At 48.3% G+C, this 16,678-nt stretch overlaps 1 protein-coding gene across 3 annotated transcripts in view; it reads right to left on the bottom strand.

Annotated features, from left to right (window-relative positions):
• The window catches only part of NSF (N-ethylmaleimide sensitive factor, vesicle fusing ATPase), a 251,295-nt gene that overhangs the window by 140,608 nt on the left and 94,009 nt on the right, over window positions 1-16,678 (bottom strand). For all 3 annotated transcript variants that reach the window (XM_029572512.1, XM_029572513.1, XM_029572514.1), the window contains one exon: window positions 6,963-7,118. In XM_029572512.1, the coding sequence (XP_029428372.1) occupies window positions 6,963-7,118 (156 nt within the window). The remainder of the gene's footprint in view (window positions 1-6,962; window positions 7,119-16,678) is intronic.

Here is a 16,678-nt window from a genome sequence, read left to right as displayed (position 1 = left end):
ATCGGCCTGTGTGTGATTTCTAAAGAAACAAATGCAGCAAGAGCATCAGATTGGTGAATTAATGCCCATGAAAAAATAATCTAAGAATGATTCCATGTAAACTTAAAAATCAAATTCTGAACCAGTGATAGTACAGGAGTCAAAAGCAGGTAAATAAGAGAGAGTTATTTACTTTTTCAAATAGTACAAAGACTAGGGGACACTCCACAAAACAGGAGGGAGATTTAAAGGAAAATTAGTTTCTTACCTGATAATTTTCGTTCCTGTAGTACCAAGGATCAGTCCAGGACACCTGGGTTGTGACTCCGCACCAGTAGGTGGAGACAGAGCAAAACTTGTGGGCGGAGCCATATATGCCCCTGTGCCAGTCACAGCCCCTCAGTCATACGTAATGTCAAAGTAGCAATGCAACAAAACTGGCTAGAGAATTCACTCCCAACCCAAAACTTAGCACCCAACTCCTAACCGGCCTCCCCAACCGGGAGCCAAACAAGCGATCAGCAGGACTAAGAATAATGATGAGCGGGCTCTCCGTTACTGTAGCGAAGCCCTGCGGGCGGGATCCTGGACTGATCCTTGGTACTACAGGAACGAAAATTATCAGGTAAGAAACTAATTTTCCTTTCCCTGTACGTACCAGGATCAGTCCAGGACACCTGGGATGTACCAGAGCAAAACTTACCGAGGGTGGGAAGCAGGGAGGCCCGCTCGGAGTAGCCCCTCTCCAAATCCCCCGGAATCGGGAGCCCGGGCATCCAACCGGTAATGCCGGATAAAGGTATGCATCGACTTCCAGGTAGCCGCCCCTGCCAATCTCGAGGCGATACCTGAGCTTCCGCCCAGGATGCGGCCCGGGAACGAGTCGCATGAGCCCGAAGACCCACCGGAGGCGGCTTACCCGTTATCCAGTACGCGGAGCCAATGGCTCCCTTAAGTCAACGCGCGACCGTCGGGCGGGACGCAACCGCCCCTTTCTATGGCCCCGAGAACAAAAACGAACAGATGGTCGGCTACCCGGAACGGATTAGTAACCTCCAAATAAGGAAGAAAAGACCTCCGCACGTCCAGTTTCCGCAGTTCCCTGAACTGGGGATCAGTGGACTCCCCGACCCGAAACGCCGGTAACTCCACTGACCGATTCACGTGAACAGACGACACCAGTCGGGGAAGGAAGACGGGACCGTGCGCAAGGAAGACGGGACCGTGCGCAAGGAAGACGGGACCGTGCGCAAGGAAGACGGGACCGTGCGCAAGAAGACTCCGGAATCGGAAATCCGCAAGAACGGTTCCCCATAGGTCAGCGCCCGCAACTCCAAGATACGCCAAGCAAAAAACACCGCCTTCAAAGAAGGTCCATAGTAGTTGCCCGCTTTAAAGGCTCAAAACGGAGCCGAGCCAAACTGCAGTTGAGGTTCCAAGCCGGACAAGGGGAACGCAAAGGAAGACTGAGACGTTAAGCCCCCCGAAGAAGACGGAAGATATCCGGAGGAAGAGCCAGAGAGGGTCCCCGGACCTTACCCCGCAAACAGCCAAGCGCCGCCACCTGGACCCGCAGCGAACTGCACGCCAAGCCCTTGGCCAGACCGACTTGAAGCAACGTTAGAATATCTGCGAGGGAGCCACCCCCCGCTGCACGCACCAATCCTCAAAAACCGGCCAGACCCGGACATAAGCCAGAAACGTAGACCGCTTCCTAGACCTTAGCAACGTGGCTATCACTGCATCTGAGTAAGCTGTTTTCTCCGCAGGCGATTCCTCGCAAAACCATGCCGCGAGACAGAAATGATCCGCATCCTCCAGACAGACTGGCCCTGATGTAGGAGCCCCGCGGACCCCTGGAGACGAATGGGAGACGTCACCGACAACGGGATGAGACCTGCAAACCACGGACAAAGTGGCCACTCTGCGCCACAGAATCGTGCCTATCGTCGACCACGGGGGAAAAACACGTACAGGAGCACATCCGTCGGCCAAGGAAGTACCAGCGCGCCGACGCCTTCTGCTCCCCGTTCTCGACGTCGACTGTAGAAATGAGGAGCTTTCGCGTTGTTCCATGTGGCCATCAGATCCATGTGGGGCAGCCCCCCACCTTTCGTAAACGAGGCGGAAGCGCATCGTCTGCCAATTCCCATTCCCCGGGATCTAGATGGTGTCGGCTGAGGAAGTCCGGTTGATCAATGTCGACCCCGGCAATGTGGGATGCTGCGATGGGACCGAGATGGTGCTCTATCCAGCTCATCAGCCGTTGCGCCTCCTCCGCCCCTAATGGACTCCTTGTCCCCCGTTGGCGATTGATGTACGATACCGCGGTTGCATTGTCTGACAACATGCGGACCGCCTTCCCCCGGACCACAGGGAGAAAGGCCTGCAGAGCCCGGCGTATCGCTCTGGTATCCAGACGGTTGATGGACTACTGCGAGTGGACGGGGAACCACCGGCCCTGCACTGACTTGCATAAGCAGACCGCTGCCCAACCAGAGAGACTGGCATACGTCGTCACCACTGAGTGGTCGGGAACCAGCAGGGCTATACCACAAGCGAGATGGTCCACCTCGAGCCGCCAGTGAAGACTGGCCCTTGCCTGGGCCGTGAGCGGAAGTGGTAGGTGAAAGTCTTCTGGTCGTAGATGAATAAAGGCCCAAGGAACCAACGCCAGGGTGGACGCCATAGACTCCAGAACTGTCAGACAATCGCACACCAGCGGAAGCGGACTCGACGCACTGTAGACTGAAGCTTGCATGCACGCTGCCTGCGCTTTCCATCCTTTAAGATGGAAACGATTCGGTCAGGGAGTGCCTCGGTGCGTCCAGGCAAATTCCTGGCCTCCTTGGATCTCACAGAGGCGTACCTCCATGTCGGCATCCCACCGTTTCTCCAGCGGATCCTCAGATTCCATCGGATCCTCAGATTGTGCATCTTAGGCAGGGCCTACCAATTCCGGGTTCACGCCTTCGGACTCGCCACGGCTCCTTGCACGTTTACGAAGGTAATGGTAGTCGTGGCGGCACAACTGCGCCTGGAAGGGTTCCTGGTACACCCCTACTTGGACTACCCCTACTTGGACGATTGGCTGATTCGGGCCAAGTCCGAGGGTCGTTGCCATTTGTTTATCCCCTGGAGAACCTAGATGGGCCGGGACGTGCCTTCCTTCTTCGGGACGATGAAGTAAAGGGAATAACGGCCTGTGTCTCGCCAATTGGGAGGTACGAGGAGAACTGCTCCTAAGGCCTCTAGGCGCTGGAGGGTGCGGTGCACCACCACCGTTTTCCTTGGACAATTGCAGGGCGACATCAGGAATTGGTCCGGTGGAGCTCGTGCAAAATCTAATTGGAAACTGCTCATTAATACGTTGAGGACCCAATGGTCGGACGTTATTGGGGCCCATTCCTTGAAAAAAAACAAAGTGAACCTCGCCCCTACGTTTGAAACGAAGGGCTGCGGCTGCCTTAAGGAATGGACCAGCAGAATCTCTTTGCGAGGGCTTGGGCTCTGTGCCGGACGGGGTTCCTCCCTGACTGCCGTACGCTTCCCCCGGAAGGACTCCGGCCACGAAGCGGCTAGTGAAGACGTCGAGCGATAAGGCAGCCCAGAGGACCACTGGGGACGAGATCTCTCGCCAGATTAGGAGGACCGAGTTCTGGACCTGTCTTCTGGGAGATTGAAAAACCCGGTTCTCACCAATCACAGCTTTCCCCTGAAAGCAGTGCCCAAGGTGAACCTTGTAGGATCCATCCGCTGCCCAGTTGTGAAGGCAAAGCAATTGGCGAACCGAAACAGCAGTGACCATGGAACTAGCCGAAGTACGCAGTAGATCATAGAGAGCATCCGCACTATAATCGATGGCAGCCTCCAGTCGATCCGCCTGCGTGGCCTCTTGACCCGAAAGACCTGCATTCTCCTGTAGAACATGGGCCGAGCGCAAGCTAGCCCGCATGGCGTAGATACTACCGATGGCAGCTCGGACCCGTCAACGCTGAAAACTTCGAAGATGGACCTCTTTGGTACTGCTGACACCGCCGAATCTACCTTCGGAAGCCGGAAGCCGTAGAAGCTCCAGTGCGTCCTCTGGCAGTGGATAATCTTGTCCAGTGCCTTGGTCCCCTTTAGACCCAGCTCCAGAGTATCCCATTCCTGAAACAATATGTCTGTCGCCGAGAAATGGAATGTGAAGGCCACCGCTGGGCCAGTGAGCCCCAGCAGGACTGGGTCCATGTTCGCTCCAGGGCGCGAAACTGTCGGTGGGGCTTCTACCCCTAGGTCGTCGAGGATAGCCGGGATAAGCGGGGACAGTTCATCTCTGCGTAAAGCCGAACCATCTTAGGGTCCTCCCCATCACCGGTTTGTGATGGTTCGCCCGGACCAGTCAGGGCAGAACTGTCCCCGGACGCTGCCTCAGCCCCCCCCCAGGGGCTCTCCGGGCGGATCCACCTCATCTTGTGAGGTGGACTCAGACTCCGTATCCTGCGGGACTCTTCACGGTGATCACTTTCCCGTGGCTGGAGCCGGGGAGAAAACTGGGCCCTCCCGGGATTTCTTCTGCCGTGGGCCATCCCCCTTAGGGTGGCCATGCTTCTCCGTGCGCCTGCGGCCTTTGTACTGGAGCACCTCGCGCAATAGGAGCGTGAAAAACGGCCGAAAACGAGGACCCAGGTTCCTTCTTCCGTGGGCCATCCCCCTTAGGGTGGCCATGCGTCTCTATGCGCCTGCGGCCCGTACTTGAGTACCGTGCGCAGTAGAAGCGCGAAAACGTCCGAAAAACACGAGGATCCCGAAACGAGGACTTCCCATCCACGCTAGCCTCATCCGAGGTCTCAGCCCCCCCCCCCCCTGGGACCCCCCCCCCCCGAAGGCCTTCGCTGAGGAGACAACGCGGGAGGCATGCCGGGATTCCCTGCCGGTTTGCGCACAAGTTCGCGAGCTGACCCCAAGATGGCCGCCGCTCCCGCGCTGAGCAGGAAGGGGTCAGCCGGCATGACCGAAGCGGCGAAAACGCGCGACTGCGACCGCGCCGACCGGGGTCGGTCCCCCCTGTCTGTCCCGGACGGTCCCTCCCGCCCGGGACGCAAGCGGAGCAGATCCCCTCCCGTGGGAGCCACGCACGCGCGCCGAGCCGCAAGCGCGGCAAACCGTTCCCCTCAGCCTCCAAGCGGACGCGACGGAACGGACGGCGCACTAACAAGACAGAAAATTAAAATAATCAAATCCTACCGCCGAAAACACTCCCCGCCCCGAGCCGAGCCGAGAAAACTCCCCCACCGGTGAAGAAACGGAAAGCCGCACAAGAAAATAAAAGTACAAATTTTATTTATTTATTTATTTTTTTTTAATACGCAAACCTGCCGCTGTCCGGAGTCCTGGATCTCTTGCTTCTGTTGGGGGTGAGTGAACCGGGCTCCCCGGTGTCACCCCCACGCTGCTGCCAGTGGTAGGCCGGGTCCTCGACCCTCAGCAGCGGCCTCAACCAGGGGGGGATGGTCCCCTCAGAACCTTCCCACCCCCCTGGGAGGCAGGACGGACAGCTTCCTCTTGTTTCTTCTCTTCAAATCCTTTTCTTTGTTTAAAAAAAAAAAAACAAAAAAACAAAAAAAAACAAAACCCAATAAACCGAAACCAATAAAACCACAATAACCCTGACTAACCAACTATCAGTCCTCAGGGCACTCAGAGGCTGTGACTAGACCTGCACCACCTACTGGAGACAGAGTAAGACTGAGGGGCTGTGACTGGCACAGGGGCATATATGGCTCCGCCCACAAGTTTTGCTCTGTCTCCACCTACTGGTGCGGAGTCACAACCCAGGTGTCCTGGACTGATCCTGGTACGTACAGGGAAAACAAATTGGAGAAAGTATTTTTTTCACTCAATGCGCAATCAGGCTGTGAAATTCATTGCTGGAAGATCAAGGCATCTAGCATAGTGGGATTTAAACAGGGTTTAGACAAGTTCCTAGAGAAAGAGTCCATAAACCACCATAAGCCACTGCTTACCCCTGGGATTGAGCAACGAGGAATGGATTTACTCTTTGGTATCTCCCTGGTACTTCCTACTGACCTGGACTGGCCACTGTCAGAAACAAGATGCTGGGCTCAGTGACTGCTGGTCTGAGCCAGCATGTACATCTTGCCAGAAGAGATTCATTTATTTATTTAACAGTTTTTTATACCGACCTTCATGGTAAATAACCATATCGGATCGGTTTACATTTAACAAGGGTATAACTGGAGTAACAATTCAAGTAAGCGAAAGATAACAATAGGTAGGAATAGGTCAAAGTTACAATCAACAGGGAAAGAGAACTTGGAGGCTTGCGACAAGCTGGAAAGAAGATAAGGCAGGAAATAAGTATAAAGTATTACCATAGAGCGTATGGGTTCAAGCTTAAAGGTGCTTTAACCTGGAAGTGTCAGAGTCCATTGTTCGTGAGTATAAATGTCAGACCGGGTTAAGAGTGACGGACAACTAGTGATTGTCTGGTGGATCGGTGAAGGCTTGGTGAAAGAGCCAGGTTTTAAGTCTTTTTCTGAAAGTTAAAAGACATGGCTCCAATCTGAGATTTGATGGAATGCTATTCCAGATGGAAGGGCCTGCTATCGAAAAAGCTCTGTCTTTTTCATAGTTTTTCATAGTTTCTGTCCCTACAGAGAACATGACAGACAGCACCCATACAGGAGACTATGGTGCACATCCCTCCCTACATAACCTCACAGGTTCCTGGAAGGAGAAACTAGACAATTCCTTTGCTTTCCCTGGAGAAATGTACAGATCTCTACAAAACAGGTGCATGCCTTTACAGCCCAGAGTAGGCCATAACCATACCACATATAAAAAATAATTGTATAAAGTAATAAGTGAATGGAACACAACCAGACTTCAGAAAGATATCCTCATAAGCTGAATGTTATATCAGGGGTTCTGAGAAATGAAATCCAATATATTGATAAATATTTGTTTTAAGCACTCACCCATCTGCTCCACGATCTCCGGTGGAAAAACCCGAGAGGCAAATGCACGTCGGAAAATGTCCGAGAATTCCTTGTCCAGACCGCCAATTCCCATTTTCTCAAAGTTCCAGTCAGGATTGATGATAGACTGGCGGCCCTGCTTCGTCTTAGATTTGCCTACGAAAAACAGACATATTCAGCTATTAAACTTTAACAGGACACCTTCCGATTCCCCCCTTCAGCTTGAAGATGACATGCTCATTTGAAAGGAAAGCCTGCTTCTTACCTACACAATTCATTATTAAAGATTTCAAGGCACCCCCCCTTATTAATATCACAATTACTCATTTAGAACATTTTCTTTCATCTTTTTAATGAGACAAAATCCTCTTCAACAGCAACTTAGAGACTAACATACATGTTCATCCACCAAGGCCAAGGCAGCTTGGGAACATGAAGAGATGCAGCCTAGACGTCAGAATGGGAGATAACTGCATGTTCCGCTGGTGCCTCCTGTTGGCCGATGCCTGAAACAACATCTGCATTCCTGACTGAAGGTAATAGATGCATATGAAAAAGCAGCAAGAAACACAATTCAGGGGGGAAAAATGAGCCCTCACTTGGCAGATAAATTGGACAGGTATGAAAGTGTATGCCTGGGTGATACTGTGCCACAAAAGCTCAAGTTATTTATTAAAACACTGACATGCAGCATTATCCACGGTTCTAAGAGGCTTGTAACATCACATTCATAATTAGAAGCAATGCAAAAAGGAATTACAACATTAAAACTGATAAAAAAAAAAAAAAAAATAAGACTATCCATTCCCAGATCATTGCTCCCAGCAATCATAACCAAGTCTACATAATAGTTGGAAAGCCTGACAAAAAATAAATAAATAAAATAAAGATGAGTCTCACTTCCGCTTAAAAGTTTTAGAACAGGCCTCCTTCCATAATGCCTCTGGAAGACTGTTCCATAATATAGGTCCAGAAACAACCAGCGCGCCTCTAAATGCTTGAACTTTTCATTTTTCCAGCGTGATGATTCACATTATGCTCACTTCAAGATTTCAGAGAGAGCTCTGTGTATCTAACACAAGTTGACTAAAGTCATTTTAGATGGACTAGAATAAGATAAAGCAATAGTGACCATACTGAGGCAGTGCACTAAAAATAAATCAAGTCCCTTGATTTTTGGATCACATGTTTAAGGGAAGAGGGCTGTCATTCCCAGTACTTGTAAAGGCAGAGAGGGTTTCAAGGCCTCTGGACAATCTACTCCCTCTGTTCTCATCTTGGTGTCTGCTGCCCCCTTGGGAACACATTTGGTACCACTGCCATCCCAAAAAGGTGAATTGTGGCAATCCTAGAGAGGTTGAGGGGGAGAGGGGGGGGGGGCAGCAGTTTTCAAAGTGTTTACACTGGGACAAAATCCACAGATACCTTTTACTCAAGCACTCTGCACCAATTTTCAGTGCTAGAAGTACTGCATGCTTTTGCTTTGAAACTTCCATGGGTGCAAAGCATTCATAGACTTTTGCACCTACTTTGCTTGCAAGTACTTTAATGAAAAATAACGCAAGCAAACTTTAAATTTCAATCTACACAGGGCCTTTTCTTCTCCCAATTTAAACACTTCCCCTTAAATACAGCTAAAAGTTTGAATGCTATGGAACATAAGATTATTTCTAAAGAAAGCCACTATCCAATGTTGTGCAAACTAGATTGACTGGGTCCTGTTTCCAGACAGCCTATAAGTAAACCTGAAGGCTACAGTCAACGATAGTGATGGGACTGGGCTTGAAAACTGCAGCTCTCCAAAACCTCATGTCATCCGCAGAGACAGAAATCAAAGCAAACAAGTGCTGCTACTCCATGCACCTGTTTGCATGCCAGCACCCAGATATCAGTATTTATAGGCTAGATTCAATCTGCTGTCTTGTGTCTGCAATGGCATGTAGACAAACTCATTTAATAGGATTAAATTATAATCTTCTACCATCCTCTTAAACTGATCCCTCAAACCTTTTGCAAAAACCAGGAAATTAAAATTAAACAAGTGGAAAAAATGAGAAATTACTACTTACCTGATAATTTCCTTTTCCTTAAATCAGACAGATGAATTCAGGACCAGTGGGTTATGCACCTTCACCAGCAGATAGAGACAGAGCAAAGCTGAAGTCACAGAATCTTTACTCCTGCAGTGACATCAGCATTCTCTTCAAAAGCTAACTATTGACAGACTAGCAAAAACTTGATCAATAACAGACAACCATGTCAGTACTCAGCCAACAGGAAACACTGAAATCAAAGAATGCATTAGCACTAATCTGGGGACTGGAGTAACACTTACCAGTAACTCCTGAAACACGTAGCCGTGCAGGAGGATCATAACACAATAATTTGGCAGCCAAGGGTGGGAAGTTGACTTAATCTGGTTTAAGGAAAAGGACATTATCAGGTAAGTAGTAATTTCTCATTTCCTAGCACCCAGACAGATGAATTCAGGACCAGTGGGATGTACCCAAGCTACTCCCGAATAGGATGGGAGGCTGCCCACGCACCTGTGAAAACCTCATGTGCAAAGGCTGTATCCTCCCGGGCCTGCACATCCAGATAATACCTGGAAAAGGTGTGTAAGGAAGACCACATTGCAGCTCAGCAAATGTCAACGGGAGACAACAATCTAGTTACCGCCCATGACACTGTCTGAGTCCTAGTGGAATGAGCTCTAACCTGACTAGGTAACAGCTTTTCAGCTGCCATATACACGGCCGTGACTTTCTCCTTAATCCAGCAAGCTATTGTAGCCTGCGAAGCCTGCTCGCCCTGTTTACCTCCATCTACCTTGAAGGACAAACAGGTGATCCATCTTCCAGAAAGGTTCAGAAAACTCCAAATACCTTATATGTCATGACTCTTTACATCCAACAGTCGCAACAGGCGATATTCCTCTGCATCTCTTTCCCTAACCAGAGATGGCAGGGAAATGAACTGATTCAAGTGAAAATCTGAGACCACTTTTTGCAAAAAGGAAGGAACAGTATGCAGCTGTATCTTTTCTGCAGCTCGGATATTCAATGTGCGGAACAAATCACCACAAGAAACAGTTTTCAAGGCCAGTAACTGCAAGGAAAGGCTACACATCGGTCAAAACATAGGGCCCGCCAAGAAAACCAAAACTAGATTAAGACTCCACAAGGGTACTGGTAACCAAGGGAGGATGAAGATGTTTCACTCCTTTCAAGAAATGGGCCACATCTGGATGAGCCGATAAGGATTCACCATGCACCTGACCCCTGAAAGAGGCAAGAGCCGCTACTGGTACCTGCAAGTAATTAAGGGCCAATCCTTTATTCAATCCATCCTGCAAAAATTCCAAAATAAGCGGGATCTTAACCGAACAAGGAAGAACATCTCGATCTTCACACCAAGCCTCAAACACTCGCCTAACCTGCGCATAGGCTAAGGAAGAGGAGATCTTTCTCACTCGTAGCAAGGTGGCAAGCACCGCAGTAGAATATCCACTCTTTAGCAACCGAGCCCTCTCAAGATCTTTGTGAAGAACAGGATCCTGCCGCAATAAATTTATATGCGTCGGAAACTGGAGGGGAGAGTCTACCAGGAATCATCGCAGATCCGCATACCATGGTCTCCTGGGCCAATCTGGTGCCACCAAAAGCACCATCCCTGTGACCCTCCGAACCATTCTGCCCAACATGGGCCATGGGGGAAAAGCATACAGCAGCTTGTCCTCCGGTCATTCCTGCACGAGAGCATAGATACTCAAGGACTTCGGATCCCTCCTGCGACTGAAGAATCGAGGAACCTTCACATCGAAAGAATACGCCAGCAGGTCTAGAAAAGGAAGGCCCCAGCGATCCACTATCAGCTAAAATGCCTCGTCCATAAATACCCATTCTCCTGGGTCCAGACTCTCCCTGCTGAGAAAAAGTCTGCTCTTACATTGCCTTTTCCTGCAATGTTTGAAGCTCAGATCTCCTGAAGATGCACTTCCTCCCATTACATAAGTTGGTCTATCTCCTGCGACACTAGTAGGCTCTTGGTTCCTCCCACTTTTGTTGCATTGCAAGACATTATCTGGATGGCACAACCCTGCAACCTGCCACTAAACTGCAAGCATGCCAACCGGACTGCCCAGGCTTGCAGCCAATTGATGTTCCAGAGAGACTCTTCTGCACTCCAGTGACCTAGTACTGTCAGTTCCTGACAGTGAGCTCCCCAACCCTGGAGGCTCGCATTCATCATGAGTACAAACCAGTCTGGTGATTTTAGGGAAACTCTCTCTCTTAGATGATCCAACTGTAACCATCACTGTAGCTGAGAGCAGATCTCCATTGGCAGGTGGAGCCAAATCAAATAGTCCTGAGACTGTGGGCTCCAATGAGAAAGTAGGAAGCACTGAAGAGGACACATATGCACCCTCACCCATGGTGCCACTTCCAGGGTTACCACCAAACCAAGTACCTGCAGACAGGACCACACTATTGGGCGTATAATGTTCAGAAAAAGTCACACCTGCACCATCAACTTCTGAATACAAGCTTCTGATAGGAAAACCCTGCCCTGCTTAGAGATACTCTATCGACTGAGATGGCTGGTCTGCTCTTGGCCAGCTTCACCACCCGAGCTCACCCTTGCTGGTCACCAGGTGGCTCTCTTCCAGAGACTTGGCCCGAATCAGCTAGTTGTCCAAATACACATGTACCAGGACCCCATCCTCTCTCAACTCTGCTGCCACCACCACCATAACCTTGAAAAAAAGTTCTGGTGCAGTGGCCAGTCAAAAAGCAGTACTTGAAACTGATAATAGCATCCTAACACCACGAAACACAGAAAATGTTGGTGCTCCAATCGGATGGGAACATGGAGGTAGGCCTTGGACAGATCCAAGGAGGTCAGAAATTCCGCCGACTGCACTCAGTGATAATAGCTGTGCAATGTTTCCATGTGAAAATGAGTCACCAGCAAATGAAGGTTGACCTCTGAGATCCAGGATGGGATGAAAGGAGCCCTCCTTCTTGGGCACAAGAAAATAAATGGAATATCAACCCATATTTTCTTGAGATGTGGGCACTGGGACCATAGCCCTCAGACTGAGGAATCTTGACAATGTACACTCCACTGTCTGCTTCTGCTGTGGAAAGTGGCAGAGAGACACCATGAACACATCCCCAAGGAACATTGCAAAACTCCAGAGCATATCCTCTCTCGTATCACCTCCAAGACCCATTGATCCAATGTGATTTCGACCCACCTTTGATTAAAAGAGAGAGATGCACCTCCTCTCTCCTGTTTCCAGGGGTGGGTCGTCAAACCTTCATTGAGAGACACGGGAGGTTCCATTACCCGAGTCCACACCCTGTCTGGGCTGTCTGGGACAAAAGGCCTGAGGCCTACCGAAAGATTGAGTCCTCTGAAAGGTCGCTCCTCTGTAGGGTCAGAAACGCTTGGATCCCCTAGCACGACCTCTCATGCTAAAGGAGCGCGGCATCTGCTTCTTATCCTCCGGCAACCGAGGAACTGGGGATTCACCCCACTTACTGGCCAGTTTCTTCAACTTGCTCCCAAACAAGAGCAAGCCTTTAAAAGGGCAACTTTGTAAGGTTAACTTTGAGGGTCGCATTGGCTGACCAATTTCTCAACCATAATTGACACCTGGCCGCTATTACTGAAGCCACCTCTCTGGCTGAGGTGTGGACTAAATCACAGCCTGCATCTCCATAACTACCCTGGAATTCACTCCAGATTCATCGACCTCCTGAGAGAGAAGTAAACCAGAGCGGGCCACCAGGGAACAACAAGAAACTATCTGTAAGGTTATTGCCACTGTTTCAAATGCTTACTTAAGAATAGTCTCAATCCTATTGTGGACATCCATCAAGGCCGCACCTCCCTCCATGGGGATAGTCGTCCAGTTGGAGTCAGCACAGACAAGCGCATCCACTTTCGGAAAACGCAAATGTTCTCTCACCACTGGTTCCAGGGGGTACAGGACTTCAAAGGCCTGACCCCCTTGGAAATTAGCCTCCGTGGTTGCCATTCAAGATCAATCAATTCTTGAATGGCCTCCATTACAAGGAAAAAAACAAGAGGCTTAAACGCAAAGAAACCAAAATTGGATTTTTCTTTGGCTCAGAGGCATGGAATCTGCCCTAGGTATTCCCAGCATCTTTAACATCTGGGAAATCAAAACCTGTAGCTCATCTCCATGAAAGAACTGCAACAGTCCTATATGGTTCCAGTCCCGGAGGAATGTCCCCATCCTCCAGAGAGTCAGGACTGACCTCATCATCAATACCATCCGGATTTCTATTGGAAGGACCTGCTGCCAATCTAGGCGTACTTCGGCGTTTAACAGTAGTACCGGACGAGTGAGAGGTCACTGTCTGTGACTCTGACCTGACAGGATTGAATGGAACAGAGAACTGCACCTGAAGAAAGGACGGCAATCCTTGAAAAAATTCTGCCCAATAAAAGGTATAAGGATCCATGCCAAAACCAGACGGCACCTGTGCTGTGCCCACTGAGCTACTGTCCACCACTGACGATCCAGTTAAGGGATTGCCAAGATCAGGCACCCCTCCTGACATGTCCTAATCCAGGCTGTCATCAGTCTCCCAGAGACTTTAAGCAGCGCTAGCACAAGTTAAGGGCATATCAGGCTGAGATGCCTGAATATGACAGGCAGTTCAGATGGAAAGGTGCATAGGTTTCTTAGCCACAGGTACCATCAGTCTGTCAGTACACTTAACAGGTGACTGAAAGTGTGCATCCAGCTGAATTCATGCTGTAAAATTTAGGCACCCCCAAGGCTAGGCATCGCAAAACTTGGTGCACTTCCGCTGTCCCAAACTTAGGTGCACAACCAATGCAGTCCAATTTGTCAATTTGTGCGCACAGGCAGTGCTCCCAAAAAAATAAAAAAAATGGACACAGCCAGATGCACAGACAGTCCTGAAGAGGGCAACCTAACGTGCAGAAAACGCTGCAGAGGTCTACCATGTGGCACACAGAGAATAGCCTAACAGTGGGGCCTAGGCCGCTCAAGATGCTCAACCTGCCAGACTGCCCAAATCCCTTAACCTCCCTCAGGAGTGGGAACGAACGTCAGAATGGCGCACAGAGAACGAAGACTGGAAGAAGGGTTAAGCCTTACCAACAACCCTTCTGCTCTGTCTATTTTTTTTTTTTACCTTACCTGAACTCAGCCTTTCCCGTCTGAGTACAGAGATGGTCTCCGGCTGCGGGGGGAGAAGGCATATACTGTCATCGCCACACTTGGCTTCCTGTACCCATTGCCTTAGCTGTTTTAACAACTAAGTCTACGCCGGCTGAGAAAGCCAGCTATCTGACCAAGGCACTCATCTGAGGGATCACGGAAATCACTTCAGAAATTCTCAACTGGGGGAGGGACCATTTGGTATCACCACAGGAGAGTGAGGCGAATTAGATCTCCTTTTATTTCTCCTTCTAAAAGTTTGAAGCAATCCCCATCAGGGAGATGCATGTCCATATCTGCTGGAGATGAATACTGGCAGGCTGATGTCACTGCAGGAGGATATATACTGTGACGTCAGCTTTGCTCCATCGCCATCTGCTGGTAGAGGTGCATAACCCACTGGTCCTGAATTCATCTGTCTGGGTGCTAGGAAACACCATGTATAATGATTTGCATAGTGAGATTATATCTAATGGAACTTGGGCCATTTCCAGGGTGGACATTGTTCAGTATGTCCTCAAATTTACGAAGGAGATGGATTGCCTTCAATACAACGGAAAAGGTGGCATTTCAAAAAACAGAACTTCCTGCGATATTGTGGGTATTGTGTAAATAATTTACAAGGGCACCAGACAAATCTATGTTGGCAAGACAAAAATGGATGATTGAGCACTGGAGGAGTTTAAGGTATCAGACAATGGAAGCCCCTTTAGTCTCCCATCGCCTCACTGCTTCACATGTTTTTGAGGACCTTGGCTTCTCTGTATGAAAAACCCCATGCTAATCAACACAGTGGCAACTATGATCAAGTTTTGCTACAGAAAGAAGAGCGTTGGATTTTTTTTGCTAAATTCTGTGGAACCCAATGGACTCAAAAGGTTGACCGGTCAGTTTTTTGGATTATATATTTAGTTAGTTATGATACATTTGGTATGTTGTAACACTGCCATAAAAGGAAGACGCTTCTGCTTCGCCAATGGATTTTAAAGATCATGGTTTCTTCAAATATGGGGAAGGTGTTGAGTCACTGGTGAACTGCAATCATTCTGCAATTCTACCATAGATGAAAGGAGATTCTTTTCATCTAATAGTATTACAGAGTGTAAGGTAAGGGTAAGGCACAAAACCATGTTATAAATCTAGTGAAACGGAGTTAAATTGCAGCTTGGCTTTTTATTTTTATTGCTCTGAATTGAATTTTAAATGATAAAATTGATTATTCTGTAATTTATCACAGATTTCTATATTTTTGTTTATTTAGATTTTTATATTCCACTTTTTGGCTCTTCAAAATGTACATCAAAGCAGGTTCTATAGATACTTCCCTATCCCCATTGGTTTACAATCTAATTTTGTACCTGAGGCAACAGAAGGGAAAGTGACTTGCCCAAGGTCACAAGGAGCAACAGTGAGATTTGAACCCTGGTTTCCCTGGGTCATAGCCTGCTGCTCTAACCTCTAGGCTACTCCTCCACTCTACAGAATTTATCAGATATAATCCCTGAGGCAGGTACAATATGCTGACATACGGTCTCTGTCAGGTGCAATGTATATGAGCCAGATGAACTTCAAAAGCTCAAAATCATGGACAGTACACCTCAGAAAACAGATAAGTGGCGGTTTTTTTCATCCAAGTTATTTTGTTTGAATTTCCTGATTTTTGGATAATTGGTATGTGGTAATCTTTGAAAGATCAATTCAAGAAGATGGCAGATGATTACAATTTAATAATATTAAATGATTGTCTAAAGCCCATTAGCCCATTGCTGGCATAAGACAGTAGATAGAATCTAGAATAGAAATACCAATACGTCCTCTTACTGAGTTTTTGATATAAACTGAATATTCAATTTAAGTATTTTTTTTCTTGAATTGGGGACTCTGGAGTTTATTTATACTGTATTCTTTTAATTCAGGCAGATGTTTCCAGGTGAGCTCCTAAATTATTGGATGTGCTGGCAGACAACTTTATACCCAGAGCAGTGACTGTAAACTATGCAAAATCAGATAAACTGATGGTTGACTCCAATTGTAAATTCCTGTAGTCTGCCATCAGGGATTTAGGATTACTCATAAGGGTTTAAAGTATTTGAGTATACAAGTTACGGGAGAGGTTTTACAGCTCTGTAAGGACTATTACTCTCTCATTATGAAGAATTAGGACAGATACTGATAAATGAAAAGTTTTATCCACTTCCCTACTGGGCAGAGTAAATATATTAAGATGAGGGTTCTATCTCATCTGTTTTATTTGTTCCAACATTTATCTTGTGATGCTCCAAAAAAATGTTTTTTGCTGATCTTAGGGAATTGCTAGCATTTTTATATGGTGAGGCAGAGTTCTGCATATCAAAATATGATACATTATCTCAACCTAAAGGCCGTGGTAGTATAGAATTCCTTAACTACCTGGTTGCTAGGGTGATAGCGACCCACGGTTGCTTGAGAGAGGGTGGCACTTCACACTGCTGTGCCCTGGAACATGCACAAT

Source organism: Rhinatrema bivittatum, chromosome 12, assembly GCF_901001135.1.
Source record: "Rhinatrema bivittatum chromosome 12, aRhiBiv1.1, whole genome shotgun sequence".
Lineage (NCBI taxonomy): Eukaryota > Metazoa > Chordata > Amphibia > Gymnophiona > Rhinatrematidae > Rhinatrema > Rhinatrema bivittatum.
The sequence above is the reverse complement of the archived record's forward strand: the minus strand, read 5'-3'. Positions and strand labels throughout refer to the sequence as shown.